The sequence below is a fragment of the Mirounga angustirostris genome, unplaced genomic scaffold (assembly GCF_029215605.1).
Source record: "Mirounga angustirostris isolate CCGP_5_RB_7025 unplaced genomic scaffold, mMirAng1.0.hap1 SCAF_10, whole genome shotgun sequence".
Classification (NCBI taxonomy): domain Eukaryota; kingdom Metazoa; phylum Chordata; class Mammalia; order Carnivora; family Phocidae; genus Mirounga; species Mirounga angustirostris.
Window position 1 is genome coordinate 3,315,552 of NW_026991718.1, and position 15,792 is coordinate 3,331,343.

Sequence of the window (15,792 nt, forward strand, 5' to 3'; positions counted from 1 at the left end):
ACGACGTGTCCCAAGTCACACAGCCAGCAGATGCAGCGGGAAGAGAAAGCGGGTCTTCCGACCCTGCATCACACCCCACAAACGCGTCCCATGCTTTTATAAACAGCTTTATCTTTTTTCTTGCTGCACTGTTGACAAGTCAGATGCCTTGCATTGCTCTGATTTACGTGTCCTATTAAAATACAGTGTTGGATTTTCATGTCTTGGAATGAAACCAGCCTTTTCTCATCAAACTTCATAATAAACCCAACCTGTTGGTTCACACAGGAAATACGCAAGCAAAGCTTATACGGGGCAGTAAAGTCACTGACTAGTCAAACCGAGTAGGAAACGGAGTCCTAAGAAACTGCAATTTTCCTTCCTATTCTCTAAGAATTCTAGAGCTAGGAAGAACCAATCGGGGTTTCCATTTTCTCATACCACCAAAAGTGGGGGGGGGGGGGGCAAAATCTGAATGCAATCAGGGATGTGCCATCTCCTTCAAAGACATATCCAGATAGTGCTCATCGGAGCTGCTGACTGTGAGACGGGCCCCAGGGCCACACAAGGGCAGGCTGCCCCCAAGATGAGCAGGCAAGGTGGACCTGCCACCCCTCACCTTCCGTCACCAGCTCCTCATCCTCGTTGTCTGTGCTGCTCAGCTTTTCCGCGTCGCTCTCTAAGGGCTCGTGCCGAGCCCCCTTCTCCAACGGAACCTCATTGCTCACGAAGTAAGCAGCCAGGCCCAGCTCCTGTTCCAGGGCTGTTCTCACCAAGCAGGAGGAGTTTATCAGACGCAGGTCGCAGTACCTCAGAGACCTGGAGGGAACAAGAAGGTATCTATTGAGTGTCTTCTACAATGAGGCACCACTCCCAGCGCTGGGGGGAATGGGGATCGGGACCAGCCCCCGGCCGCCTCTTTAGGGCCCTAGGACTTGTGCAAACAGAAAAGCAGATCACAGTACAGTGAGCCCTTGACAACCAAGTCAGTTTAACAGTAAGTCTCCTGGGGCTCCTGCTATGGATTCAGCCCTGTCCTGCATGTCATCAAGAGAGCATTTTCAGGCCAAAGAAAAGCAGACTTGAACCCCAGCTCTGCTACTTCTAGGGCCAGAAACTTCCACAAGCTGGGCAACCTCTTGCAGGCTCAGATTTTCATCTGAAAGATGAGAATTAATATTAATAGCCATCTAAGTGCACTGTTTGAAGACTATATGCAGTCAGTGGACATTTAATTATTCAATCAGCACTTAAAATGTGCCAGGACTGTGCTAGATGCTAGGGATAGGATGACAATCAAGTCACCTTTACCCAGCCTGTGAGGACACCATGTGCAGTAGCCCTCGTCTAAGTGTGGGGTGGCCCAGGGGAAGGATCCCCGGCTTTGGAGTCGGGCAGCCAGAGTCCATGGTCCACCAGGCTTAATCTCTGTAAGTCCCATTTCTTCACTGCTCAAAGGGGACACAAATGTCACCTTCACTCAGGGTGATAGCAGTGAGAGTAAAATGAAATACAGCACATGAGAAGAATCCAGTACAGTGCCAGCACATGACAGGAACCCAATAAATGTCAGTTCTTACTCTTTGGTTATACCCAGAAAGATGTGCGTGGCCACCTGCTCTTCTCCATGGTATTAAGTAAATCTTCAGGAGCCAACCTGTTGCCACCCATTCAAGGAACTGCCTTACTGGAGGCCCAGTGACCTTCTGTCCTGAGTGTCTACCTGTCCGTGTGACGGCCTAGAGACCCCAGGAGACACTGAGGGGGCTTGCAGCTGACTTCTCCGTGGCCGTGGTCTCCAAAGGAACACAGCCTTTGAGACAGTCAGCTGTGTATGTGGAAACCAACTCTTCCTAAGGGGCATCAGTGGCCTCCCCACTTCCCAGAACACCTCCTACACCGGGAGGGCCCCACTATCCCAGCAGCGAGATACCAGAAGTGGAGCCTTGACCCCCAAGATGATCAGATACTTTCCTAAACAGAACAGTCATCCCCAATGCACATGGTGATCCTCACGGGAGAAACTGAGGGAGGCATCAAACCCTAACCCCAGCTGGAAGACCTCCACCCACCAGGCCCAGCCACAGCCATCCCACCCCCCGTGAGCCCAAATGGTGCCTGTCTGAGAATTAGGAAATGCTGCCCAGACCTCAGACACATTTCAGTGCCACAGGATGGGAAACTGTCATGATGAATGCACAACTCAATGATGACTCTGAATGTAAAGACTCCACCTGCCATTGGGCACTGGAAGCCTGGCCTGACCACCCCCCAGAGCTGTGGGTACAGGCAGCTGGCTCTTCAAAGACCCCCAGGGCCACACAGCCCCCTCCCCTGACCTCGGTAAGGACTCCCCGTGAGGGTCCATCCCACTGAAGATCAGGATGCACGGCAGGCCCTCCAACTCCAGGTAGGTCTGAGGCCTCCACTCCGCGTCCTCAATTTTCTGCCACATCTGCGGATAATTAAAAAGCAATAAGGCGGGGAGACTCCTTACTTTCGGACTAGCCCAACTCTGACAGATCTATGGTGTCCTCCTCCTGACTGAAAGCATTTCATGAGAAGGACAGATAAGCACATCGTCTGCTTCACGGCTGCATTCCCAGCCACACTGCCTGGCACGTGTTAGCAATCCACGGAATATGTGCTGCCTGATCCTCGGGAAGAAAAGTGCATATCCTCAATTGGTCTAACCTTTTTACTGTGCTTTCTCAGCCATGCCTCTCCCTCGGTTCCTGCTTATCTCTTGTCTCAGGATTCTTTGTAACCCTCCTGCTTTTTCCCTCACCTCTCTGTGGGTTCAGTGAGAAGCTGGAGGCCAGGCACTGTGCTAGTCTGGGGGGGACTTGAGGACTATGGGGGTGGTCCCTGCCCTCCAATGCCTGGAGAAAGAGCCAGAGGATAGGCAGGGAGCACCACGCCAGCCCCACTGCAGAGGAGAACCCGGAGGCAGGGAGGGGCGGCTTCCCGAAAGAGGAAAAGACAGGAGCTGAGTTCTACAGGCCGATAAGTGTTGGCTAAACCAAGGAGGAGGAGAAGCACTCCCAGGAAGAATGAAAGGCACGCGGCAGCCCAGAAGTTTAAAAGAGCAAGACAAGGGGCGCCTGGATGGCTCAGTCGGTTAAGCGTCTGCCTTCGGCTCGGGTCATGGTCTCAGGGTCCTGGGAGCAAGCCCCGCATCGGGCTCCCTGCTCAGTGGGGAGCCTGCTTCTCCCTCCACCCCTCCCCCTACTCGTGCTCACTCACTCTTTCTCTCTCTCAAATAAATAAAATCATTAAAAAAAAAAAGAGCAAGACAATGCATTGGGGGTGGGGGGCAACATTTATAAGTAATTTAGTACTGCAGGTAGGGACAGGGCAAGAGAGGCGGCCAGAGGGTTGGCCAAGCATGGAGGGGGGCCAAGGTGCTTATCACCACACCATCACCCCTTCCCCCTACTCTCCCAGGCACCTTCCACCCCTCCTGTCCCTGCCCCCAGCGCCCACCTTGAGCTGCTTCACGAAGTGCTTCCCGACAGTGATGCCAGAGCTGGGATTGCCCAGGATGATCTCGAAGTTCTCCTCCAGGGCCAGGCGAGCCCGCACGTGGGCTAGCCGCTCATAGGCCACGGCCGCCAGCGGCGAGCAGGGCACCCGCAGCAGGACCATGAGCCCGTGGCCGCAGGGGCACTGTTTGGGGGAGTTGATGAGGTTCTGGGTGATCTCCAGCGTCTCCACCGATGTGTAGTCCTTCATCTGCGAGAGGCCGCTCACAGCCATCATGGCGGCCGCATAGTGCTGCACGAGAACAAAGGTCCTGATCACCGCGCTGTGCAGGCGGGGGAACCTGCAACAAACAGAGACACGGAGCCGTGACCGGGCTGCTGGCCACCTCCAGGACGCCCGGAGTACTCCGGGAGGAGGAGCAGGGCCTGCGCCCAGCAAACGAGGGACCCAACACAGCCAGCGATGCAGGCACGGTGACCCCCAGGTGGCATCCTGGTTGTGTTTCCTTTCGAAGCTGGTTGTTTCAAACCTGAAAGGGAAGCCTTCCTTAGAAGTCAAATCAAAAATTGCTCTGTCACTTCCAGCTAGGAAAGAAGCGCACAGGTTTGCTGTTTCTCTGTGCTTTCCAGCACCTGGTGCACCATAGCGGCTCAATAAATATTTGTGCAACGAACAAAGAGAGGAGTGAATGAAACAAACGATGGTTTCATCTCTCATCAGCTTAATTTGTACAGTAATTTGCCCCCAGTTCCCACTGAAAATAGAACCACTAGCGATCAGCATGTAAGCGCAGCCATCACATTCCCCAGATTGAGGGCGACCATCCCGAAGGCACATTTCTGCGTCTGTTTCAAGGACAATGAGTAATCAGAAATGTAACTAGATGTGATTTGACAGATGAATTACAAATCAGAACATACTCAGTCAAATCAAGAACCCCAGTTTGGGCTTCAGAAACTGTTACCATCTGTGTTTCCACAAAAAAGTGGTGACCCCGCCAAGACCACATGCCCTGCAGGCACTCTTCTGACCCACACATCAGAAACAGATCTGGAGGCCATCCCTGGAGGCCACCGTGTTTCTCTGTAGGAACAAACTGACATCTGCTTTACACATGATGCTCTTGTGGGTTTATTTCGCTGGAATGTATCCCCTGACACAGTGGCTTTTGGGGGCGAAGATAAAAAAAGTTTCTCGATCTACAAAGATCGGCCCCTTACCATGGCCATGCCACCCTGAGAGTTCTATCAGGGCAATCAGTCACCTTCCACAGAGTTTCTGAGGTCTTCTCTTGTCTACTATTCTCCTCCTTTTCTTCATTCTTTGTCCTTAGCATTTCAACTACATCATGGATTCTATAAGTTGGAGAGCTGGCTTGCTGTCTCAGGAAGGCATGACTGATCTGTAGATTCTGGCACAAAGGGGACTCAGCAGTCCAAGGACTGCTTTGCCCTGCCCTTGGTGCACTGGCCAAATAGTGCCCAAGAAGAAAGGAAGAGAGCAGGGTGGAAAAGGCATGGTCTCCCCTGCCCTACAGTACTGCCCGCACTGGTGGCCTCTTGTCACCCTGAGCAAGGTGGGATGAAGGGGGATGAAGAAGGGCAGGATGTCATTTGGGAGGAAGCATACTTTCTCCCCATCTCTGATATAGTGGGAAGTACCAGCATTCAACTCTGTTCAAAGGACAAGGAGGGTCAGAACAGGAACCATATTTACCCATCTGAAATGACAAAAAAAACTGGACAAATATATGAAACAAGAGTGTTTCAAGACATGGGGCATCAGGAAGTGAAAGACGGTTATCCTTAGAAATGGAAAAATTGGAGGAACCCCCAGCTTCTTCCTTGAAAAAGTTTCTGGAATGTGCTCAGGAAAGGGAAACCGAGGCAAAGCATCAGTGGTCTCCCTGACTTGAGGAAAGGCACTAGAGTCCAGGGAAATCGAGTAGGAAGAGTTCACAGGGGAGAGTACCAGAGAGGAATAAGCACAAATAGAGAACTCAGGAGAGCTACAGAGTGTCCCCCAAGTCATCAGTTGAGTAGTGATCAGTGCACATAGGTGAGGAAACTACTCAAGGCCAAGAAAGAAATCATCCAAGAGAATTAAAAGGAACAATGCCTCAAGCTCATACAGGGTTTAGAATAATTCCTGTTCCCATTGCCAGCATGGAAGACCTCAGAATTTGTGGAACATTATAGAATATTTAGAGAGTTTTGCCTTGGTAGTGGGACCAAGCCCTGTACTAAATACTGCTCTGGTCCTGTCTAACAAAGCTCAAAGCTTAAAGCAAGACCTGAAAGGATTAAACCATCACCAAGTAACTTAACTATATCCCAGAACAAAGCTAAAGATTTATAGGAATACAAATACATCCAGCCCCAACAAGGTGAAATTTACAATGTCTGGAATCCTCTCAAAAATTACCAGATATTTAAAGAAGAAAATACAACCCATAATAAGGAGGGAGAAAAATCAATCAGTAGAAACTGACTCAGAAATAACACAAATGATAGAATTAGTAGATAAGAACATTAAAGCAATTATTGTAACTATATTCCATACATTTAAGAAACTACAGGAGAGATTAAGAATGGTAAGTGGAGATATAAAAAAGACTCAAATTCTAGAGATCAAAACTAAAAAGCCTGAGAGAGAAGATGAACTGGACCTTGAATTCTCATGGGAGCTACCATCTTGGTACTTGGACTTGCCCTGCCCTGCCAGCATTAATAGATGCATTCAGGGATGGGTACCTGACCCAGGACAGGTCATCAGTCTTTTCTTGGAATTTTTCAAACAATGTTTAAAACAATCAGTCCCCCTCTAGAAGCTGAAGACTGTGTAATTCAGCAGCAATGAGGGGTGATGTTTTCATGGAAGAAGCCAGTGCAATGAGATACAATACAGCCAACACGAAGAGAGGTACCAAAGACAAGACAACACAGTCACAGCAGTGTTTAATACCTAACTTAAGTTGCTCCTGAAACCAGCTGCATCTCTGACATTCTGTGGTTTATTTATTCAACCTCTCCTTTTATTTCATGACTCACTACATTTCTCTCCTTTTCTTAAGGTAGTTCAAGTTGAGTTTCTGTCACTTGCAAGGTAGAACCCTGATTAATAAACAAACACAAGTAAATGTTTATCATCAATTCATCAATGTGCATATACATTCATGCATGTGCTACCTGAAATTGTCTTTCTTCTTTTCTTAGAAGACAACTTCTTCTCTTAGGAGAAGAATTTCTTCCTGTCATATAAAACTCCTTTGCTTTTATAAAAAATATATATATATAAACAAACAAACCGGATATGACTCACAGCAGGAAAAAAAGATTAGTAAATGTGAAAACATAGCAATAGAAACTATCTAAAATGAAACAAAGGGAAACAAAAACAATAACATCAGAGAGTTATGGAACAACTTCAAGCAGCTTAATGTATGTGCTATTGGATTACTCTAACAGAGAGAAGGAGAACGTAGAAAAATATATTTGAAGAAATAATGACTGAATTTTTCCTCAGACGTAATGAAAATTCAATTAACTTAAGTACAAGAAACATGAAGAAAATTATACCAAATCATATCTTAAATTGCTTAAAACCAGTAACAAATTAAAATATTTTTTAAAGTAGCCTGGTCAGCGGATGGGAGGAGCTGGGAGGGAAGGGCACATTACAGAGAGAAACAAAGGTGTGATGGTGGCAGATTTTGTTTGAAACAGTGCAAGTCAGAAGACGGTAGAACAACATCTTTAATGTACTGAAAGAAAAAACTACCTAAATTTTATACCTAGGGAAAATATCTTTCAAAAATGAGTAAAAATAAAGACACACAAAAGCTTAAGGAATGCATCACCAGCAGACCTTCCCTACAGATGTTGAAAAAAAGTCCTTCAGAAAGGATAACAAAACTAGATAAATCCACACAAAGAAATGAAAAGCACTGGAAGTAGTAACTATGTGCATAAATATAAAAGATGTTTTTAAAAATTATTATTATTTAAATATCTCTGAAAGATAATTGACTATCTAAAGCAAAAGTAATTTATTGTGGAGTTTATAACATATTTAAGTAAAATGTATGAGCATAGACGCACAAAGCCTGTGGGATGAGAAATAGATATACTACTGTAAGATCCTTATCCATGAAATGGTATAATATCACTTGAAAGTAGAAAGTAGGTTAAAAATATATACTGTAAAGTCTAAAGCAACACCTAAAAGAACATATGAGTTACAGCTAATGGTGGAGAAAATGAAATCACAAAGCCTGTGAGATGAGAAATAGATATACTACTGTAAGATCCTTATCCATGAAATGGTATAATATCACTTGAAAGTAGAAAGTAGGTTAAAAATATATACTGTAAAGTCTAAAGCAACACCTAAAAGAACATATGAGTTACAGCAAGTGGTGGAGAAAATGAAATCACAAATGCTCAGTTCATCTAAAAGAAGACAGAAAAAGGGAGTCCATAGAACAGATGAAACAAATAGAAAAATTGTAAGATGGTAGATTTAAACACAACCACATCAATAATTACATTAAATGTAAATGGTCTAAACACCTCAATTAAAAGTCACAGACTGTCAGATGCAATAAATAAATAAGACCCCACTATACACTGTCTATACGAAAACAACTTTAAATATAGACACAAGTGGGTTAAAAGTAAAAATACGGAAAATTATAAACTACGCTAACACTAATCAAATGAAAGCTGGAGTAGCTATATTAATTTCAGAGAAAGTAGATTTTAGAACAAAGAATAATATTCTTTGGGTCATTTCATAATGATAAAGGAGTCAATTCATCAAGAGACATTTCACCAAAGATGACATACAAATGACAACACATGAAAAGATGCTCAACATCATCGGTCACTGGAGAAATGAGTGAACGACTGACATATACTGCATAATTTCATTTATATAAAACACCAGAAAAATGCAAATAGTCTACAGTGAGAAACGGAAAGAAGGAATAATTACCAAGGGGTAGGAGGAAACTCTTGTTCATTATCTTAATTGTGGTGAAGGTTTTGCCAGTGTTTACATATGTCAAAACTCACCAAATTGAACACTTTCAATATCTGCAGTTTACTGAATGTCAGTTATTCCTCACTAAAGCTATTGTTTAAAAAAAAAAAAGAAAAAAAGAACTACTGTGTGGGAGGCAGGGATTAGCCCAGCTCTAAATAGCAGGTATAGGTAGAATGTGCCTACCCCTAAGCCTTTGTGGTTGGCCCTATAGGAAGCTCCACAGAAAACATATTGGAATAAAAATGGGAGTTGTTAAATATCTAAATCTCTTAAATACCAGTAAGTTCATGGTCTTGCAAGCAGACTTCCCAGTCACATGCTAGGGTCTGTGTGCAACACAAGGCAAATCAAAAGGCTGGCCATGCACATCGTGACAAGAGGCAGTAACCAATGTGTTCTTACCTTTAGTGCCTTCTGTCCAAGTTGCCTGTTTCAGGAGATTTCCAGATAGAGGATTCCTGGGAAAGGCAGCATGGCACAGTGGAGAGAACATCAAACCTGGCTATAATCCAGGTTGCCACAAACAGGATGTGTGCCCTTGGCCAAATCACTTCCCCTCTCTGGACCTCAATTCCCACAATTATAAGACGGGGTGGGGTGGCTGGGTTAAATGATTCCTAGGCGGTCCTAAGAGTCTCCAGGACTCAACATTCCAGAGTTTTCTATCCTATTCTCACTTAGTGAAATGGAAATCTTAATCTCTGCGCAACACTTCCTGTTCAGCAGAGGGGGAGAGAGACAAGAAAGGAAGAGGACAGTGGTGAGGACGATGGTGACAGTGGTGATGGTGGGGACAAAGCCATGTCGGTGCTGGCTGCAGCTGCCGTGAGCATGTAGTAATGTGTGCCAGGCATGCTCTTAATGTTTGTATGTATTAGGGGCGCCTGGGTGGCTCGGATGGTTAAGTATCTGCCTTCGGCTCAGGTCATGATCTCCAGGGTCCTGGGATCGAGCCCCATGTCAGGCTACCAGTTCATCAGGGAGCCTGCTTCTCCCTCTGCCTCTGCCTCTCCCCCTGCTTGTGCTCTCTCTGCCTCTCTCTCTCTCAAATGAATAAAAAAAATCTTTAAAAAAAAAGTTTTGTATGTATTAATTCATTTAATCTTCATAACATCCCCATCTGGTAGACATTATTCTCCCCGCAGAGGAATGAGAAACATTCCTAAAGTCTCCCAGCTGGTAAGTGACAGACCCAGGACTCAAACCCAGGAAGCGTGATTCTGGAGCCTGACCTCCCAGCACACAACTATTCCTGAGTCAGCACGTGTTCCCGTTTCATCAAACTCTCATGAGAAGCCACTAGAAAAGTAGATTTGTTCATAGGTGAAGGTACGGAAGTTCATATGGGTTCAGTGATTTGCCAAAGGTTAAAACTCACATTTTCCTAAGTGTAAAGCCAGAATGTATGGTCCCGCGGCCAGTCTGGCCTTCTGGCCATGAGACCTCGCTCCATATGGCTTGGTGGTTCCACTATTTTGGAGTCAAGTGACAAGGATTAGGTCTGGCTTCACTACCAACCCCCCATGTGACCTAGGACAGGGGACCCAACTTAAGTCCATTCCTTCCTCTGCCACACAGGGATAATAGTACCTATTCCACTGTGCTGCCATGAGGATATTTTAGGCAATAAATGTCGAGTACTGGGCCCAAAGTGACAGCTCACCAAGCACCCAACAGAAGCTGCTGCATGAGGAGAGCAGGGCAGAGAGGCAGAGGCAGGGCTCCTTCCCTGAGCAAGCGTATGAGCGCCCAGCTGCCCACGTGTGAGGTGGAGAGCGGATTAAGTCCACCAGCATCCCCAAACTGAAAGGGATTCAGCATCTCAAAGGGCATTCTGGGGAATACTGATCCCAGGGCACACACCAGAGATGCCACCCATTCGAGCCTCCTCCTCAGGATTGACAGCACGTGTGGCAGCAGAAGGCTCGGAGAACTCTCATGGAAAAGAACACCTGAAATGTAAGGTTTCTCAAACACATTTGACCATGGAACCCCTTTTGGCCTAAGAGCTATTTGCATGCAGCCCAAGCAGGACAGTTGGAACACAGCTTGAGAAGCCCACATCTAATTTAATCCCTTTGTTGGCACAAGAGAACAGGGCACCATGAGGGAAGGTGGCAGAGCCCATGGCAGAACCCCTCGTTCTGTTTTGCAGTAGCCAGTCTGCAAACCTTTGCCTGGGTGGTGACGGCAATCACTTAACCTCCCAGGCCTCGGTTGCCTCATCTGAGAAATGGCCAGTCTGCAAACCTTTGCCTGGGTGGTGACGGCAATCACTTAACCTCCCAGGCCTCGGTTGCCTCATCTGAGAAATGGCCAGTCTGCAAACCTTTGCCTGGGTGGTGACGGCAATCACTTAACCTCCCAGGCCTCGGTTGCCTCATCTGAGAAATGGCCAGTCTGCAAACCTTTGCCTGGGTGGTGACGGCAATCACTTAACCTCCCAGGCCTCGGTTGCCTCATCTGAGAAATGGCCAGTCTGCAAACCTTTGCCTGGGTGGTGACGGCAATCACTTAACCTCCCAGGCCTCGGTTGCCTCATCTGAGAAATGGCCAGTCTGCAAACCTTTGCCTGGGTGGTGACGGCAATCACTTAACCTCCCAGGCCTCGGTTGCCTCATCTGAGAAATGGCCAGTCTGCAAACCTTTGCCTGGGTGGTGACGGCAATCACTTAACCTCCCAGGCCTCGGTTGCCTCATCTGAGAAATGGCCAGTCTGCAAACCTTTGCCTGGGTGGTGACGGCAATCGCTTAACCTCCCAGGCCTCGGTTGCCTCATCTGAGAAATGGCCAGTCTGCAAACCTTTGCCTGGGTGGTGACGGCAATCGCTTAACCTCCCAGGCCTCGGTTGCCTCATCTGAGAAATGGCCAGTCTGCAAACCTTTGCCTGGGTGGTGACGGCAATCGCTTAACCTCCCAGGCCTCGGTTGCCTCATCTGAGAAATGGCCAGTCTGCAAACCTTTGCCTGGGTGATGACGGCAATCGCTTAACCTCCCAGGCCTCGGTTGCCTCATCTGAGAAATGGCAGCATTAAAACCTGCCTCAGCGGTCTGCCATGACATGGGTTGGAGGGCGAGCTGTAGAGTCAGGCTGATGCTGGGTTCGTGGCCAGTTCTGTCACTGGCCAGATGTGGGGCCCGGGAAGTCATGCGGGCCTCTCGGAGCCTCAGTTTACTTGCAAAATGGAAATAATAGCAGCAACTGGCTAAGAGAGATGGCAAGGCTCTTGGAACAGCAAACAGTATAAAATAAGCACTCGGCAGATGATACACATGGGACATGAAAGGACGAAGCCAACTATGATTGTCACCATCATTTCCTTTAAATCCTTTGGTGTCTACCTCTGCCCATTTTCTTGGCTTCCCCGTGTCTCAAACACACCCTCCCACATTCCAACATATTACTGCCCAATCCCATCTCTAAAACATTCTGGAACAACGACATGACAGATATCACTGGCCCCACAGGCAGGGCAAGAAATAAACCAGGATCCCTTTAGTGGAGGGACAGAGTCACCCAAGAAAGGAGGAAGGTGGCCCCCTTCCTGGAATTCTCTGGCTGCACACTCTTCAGCTTACACTCGACTCCTGAGCATTTTAGTAACTTCCAACAGAGACGTGTACCTTTTTCCTAATGCCGTGACCATGGCCTCAAAGGAACTGTCGTATCTGAGCAAAGGGAGGCTGTGTCCCGAAAGGGTGGACTCAATGAACTCTGACAACCCGAAGTACTTCTTATTCTCAGGATATAAGTCCACTCCCTAAAACAGAGAAGAACATCAGTCACACAAACACTGCATTTGCGGGGATGGAGAGATTCACATGCTGGGCACGTAGATGGCTGGCCCAGGCGTCTTGATCTAAATTGTGCTGACATGGGGAGCCTCGATGGCTCAAGTCAGTTAAGCATCCTACTCTTGATCTGGGCTCAGGTCATGATCTCAGGGTCGAGAAATTGAGCCCATGTCAGGCTCCATGCTCATCATGGAGTCTGCTTGAGATTTTCTCTCTCCCTCTTCTCCTCACCCAACTCATGTGCATACACACGCATACACGCGCACATGCTCTCTAATAAATAGAATCTTGTAAATAAAAATAAATTGTGCCGACTCTGCAGTCCTGCAGCTGACGTTTTATATATTACTTCCCTCTGCAGACCCAGAGCACGGAGCACTCTATACTTAAAGGATGGTGCATCCATATCAGTCAAGACTTTTCCATTCATCTGACCCTAGTGTCTCTGCCAAGAAAAACATCAGCCTTGTTTTTTAAATCCACAACTTTCTTGGTTAAAATGGCTTCTTTCCAACAATTTTAAGCTAGTTTTAGGAATAGGCCAATCAACCATCTTGCGTTCAGCTTGCTATTAAAATCAGCAGGAAGAAATGCATTTATCTAATCAATTTCACTCCCATTGACCTAACATTCCTAGCTCAACCCTCCTCTGCCTCATTTTCTCCATTTGTAAATCAGAAATCATCCTAGCCTCTGCCCCCGATAGGAGTTCATACAATAAAGCACTCAGAACAGTGCCTCTCTAGCTCACGAAAGTGCTACAGAAACACTTGGTATTACCACCAATGATTCCAAGTCTGCTGGACTGAAGCCAAGCATCCGTATCTTTGTAGGTCCCTCAGATGAGTCTGGGACACCCCCCAAAAGTCTAGAATTTGAGGTTTGCTTGTTACTTGTATAATTAAGTAGAATCCAACCACCCAGAATTCTCCAATTATTCTCAGAAGCCTCAAATTATCAGCTGTAGCCTTCTATTTTGATGAGAAAAGGCAGGGGATAAACCAAAACCTCACCAGGTTTTATGGAGGTTTGTTCCATTTGAGGAAGGGGATTTTGAGCTTTGCAGCTTAAGGATGTGGGGAGAGGAAAAGCAGGAACCTTTCCAAGGCTTCTAGACTAAACATTACATGTCCTCAGATGGGGAAGATAACTAATGTCCTTTGGGAAAGTGTCTAAAGACCAGAAAGGGTTTAAATCTAACTCTGGGTCACATCAAAGATCCAAGAAACAGGAGACCCTCTTGACCCCCAACTACACCAGTTAATCAAGGTTTTTACTAAACAGAATTTCTCCCGACTCAAGGGTCACGGGGACACCAGGCCTAGCAGCCCCGTGGCACTCACATTACTGTATGATGCAGGCCAGTGGATCTCGTTGTAAGGGCTGATGAGGGTATGCTGCGTCTGCAGCGCATAAGGGAAGGAAGTCACGTGGAGCGTCACGATGTTGGGGGCCTCCTTCACCTCCCTGCAATTGAGCAATCTGTCCACCAATCCCACGGCCGGGTCACTTTGGGAATAGAGATTATGAACGGCGCTACTGAGGGAGGAAAGGGGGCGGGGGAGACACAGTGAGTGGAATGACGCATACTGCTCTGTAATTTTACAAAGATCAAGCAGTTGAATACGTTTCTAACTAGCCCCACCCCTAAATGTGCAAGTAATCAAGGCTTCTGGCTCTGACCAGGAAAATTTAAGAAAAAAAAAAGACCACACTGCAGGCACTTGTCTGGGACTCCCCTGACCCTCGTTGCTCATTAAAAACTTAGCCAGGAACAGTATTTACGGAGGACTGCTTGCGGGGTCCACAATCCACCCACTCCTGTAGAGCAGGGCTTCTCACCCAGGAATGCTCCTTTGGCCCCATCTGAGTGTGTACTTGTCTCCTTAAATTCTTTCCCCTAAATTCCTTCTGACCTGAAACGATCCACAGAGAATATAAAATGGTACATTCCATATTAAATTGAAAAGTACAGGACCAGGAAGGGGAAGCATTTTGGACCAGGGGCCCTGGATACAAGCGCAGCTCAGCCGTTCCCTGCAGGCCATGGCCTCAGCCTTCTGTCCTAGCCACCCAGCAGAATAGAAAACTCTTCGGCTTTTGGGCGGCAGGCGGCTACTCTGAGAAACCTACCTCCCAAATGAGTATTCACAAGATAGCTCTTTATACAACTCAGGACGTTCAAATACCTCCGAGCCCATGCAGGGACCTTATATCGCATGCCCTGCATATAGGTGATCTCTGAGGTTCTAGCCAGCCCTATGCTTCTGCATCCGTGAGAAATCAAAGCCTTCCTCTGCGATCTGACCCAGGATCTCCCTTCCCTCCTCACCCCTCCCCACCCAGTCAGTGGTAATGTCTAAATGCACAACCCTCGGGCCAGTCTAGGGAGATGACAGATCCTGGTAAATCAGGAATCCTGCCAGACTCCGAGACTGACAGCATCTAAAATGCATCTAGATTTACATTCATTTGAACTGAGTCCATAAAATCGCCCCTAAAGAAGGGTGACACCAGCTGCGACCCTCGGTACTGAAGCCAGTGGGGTCTCCATCAGCAGGGGAGTTATTCCAGTCAGGATCCCCTCCCCGCACCAGGGGGCACCTTGTCGCCAGGTGGGGTACAGAAAAGGAGGCCCTAGTTCTAGGCCGGCTCAGTACTAACACCCTCCTGCCCCCACCCCAGCCCTGTGACCCTGAGCCTTAGATCATGATAGCACCTTTTAGAGGCTCCACTAGATGTCCCCCAAGATAATCTACAGCTCTAAGATTCTGGAATACATCCATGGCATCTGCTTACAAATGCCAAAACCCCAACATCATTCATCTTGTCAAGGCTTGTACCCACAGGCCTGAGTGTCATCCACATATTAATTCAGAGAAGGAACCCGTCAACCCTGCCATATGCCAAAGCCGCTCTCACCTCACGAGATCCCAGTGGGCATGGTCATGGATTAGGACAAAGAGCGTATGTGGGTTCTGAAAGGAGTTTTGCAGAAAGGACTTAAATTTCGTCTGCGCTTCGGCATCAAGTTTCAAAACATACTGTTCGACCCTCTGCTTAGTCATGCGCTCCTTTTCCAAGCCAAGCTCCAGTAAAACCCCTGTAACGTGGTAAAAATACATCACAAGTAATCCATGACAAGTAAAACCCTTGTTACTAGTTTCTCATTCACTCAACAGACACCTGGTGAGCACCTGCTATCTGGCTAGCATTCTGGCCGGCCCCAAAGCTACGGGGATATGTGAGACGTGGGGGAGTCGGGGCACCTGACCCCATGCAAACCGTGGTCACACGTATGTCTGTGCAGGAGTTGGGCGAAGAGGCGGGCCTGTTTCCTATCGAGGTGTATGCACAGTGGCCCACCCAGGGGGTATAGCAAAGCTGGCTTCATGAGGCTGGTGATCCTAGGCTCGGTGTGACCTCCCCGCCATCCCCAGCAAAATCATCTCCCAGCCTGAAGGCCGTGGAGCTGTAGGTTACAG

General features: G+C 47.4%; 1 protein-coding gene across 1 annotated transcript in view; it reads right to left on the reverse strand.

The window, feature by feature from the left end:
- The window catches only part of GREB1 (growth regulating estrogen receptor binding 1), a 71,425-nt gene that overhangs the window by 25,645 nt on the left and 29,988 nt on the right, over nt 1-15,792 (reverse strand). The window contains exons 14-19 of the mRNA XM_045884108.2: nt 15,230-15,410; nt 13,651-13,846; nt 12,137-12,273; nt 3,466-3,805; nt 2,319-2,434; nt 599-798 (exon numbers count right to left, since the gene is read on the reverse strand). Coding sequence (XP_045740064.1) covers nt 599-798; nt 2,319-2,434; nt 3,466-3,805; nt 12,137-12,273; nt 13,651-13,846; nt 15,230-15,410 — 1,170 coding nt within the window. The remainder of the gene's footprint in view (nt 1-598; nt 799-2,318; nt 2,435-3,465; nt 3,806-12,136; nt 12,274-13,650; nt 13,847-15,229; nt 15,411-15,792) is intronic.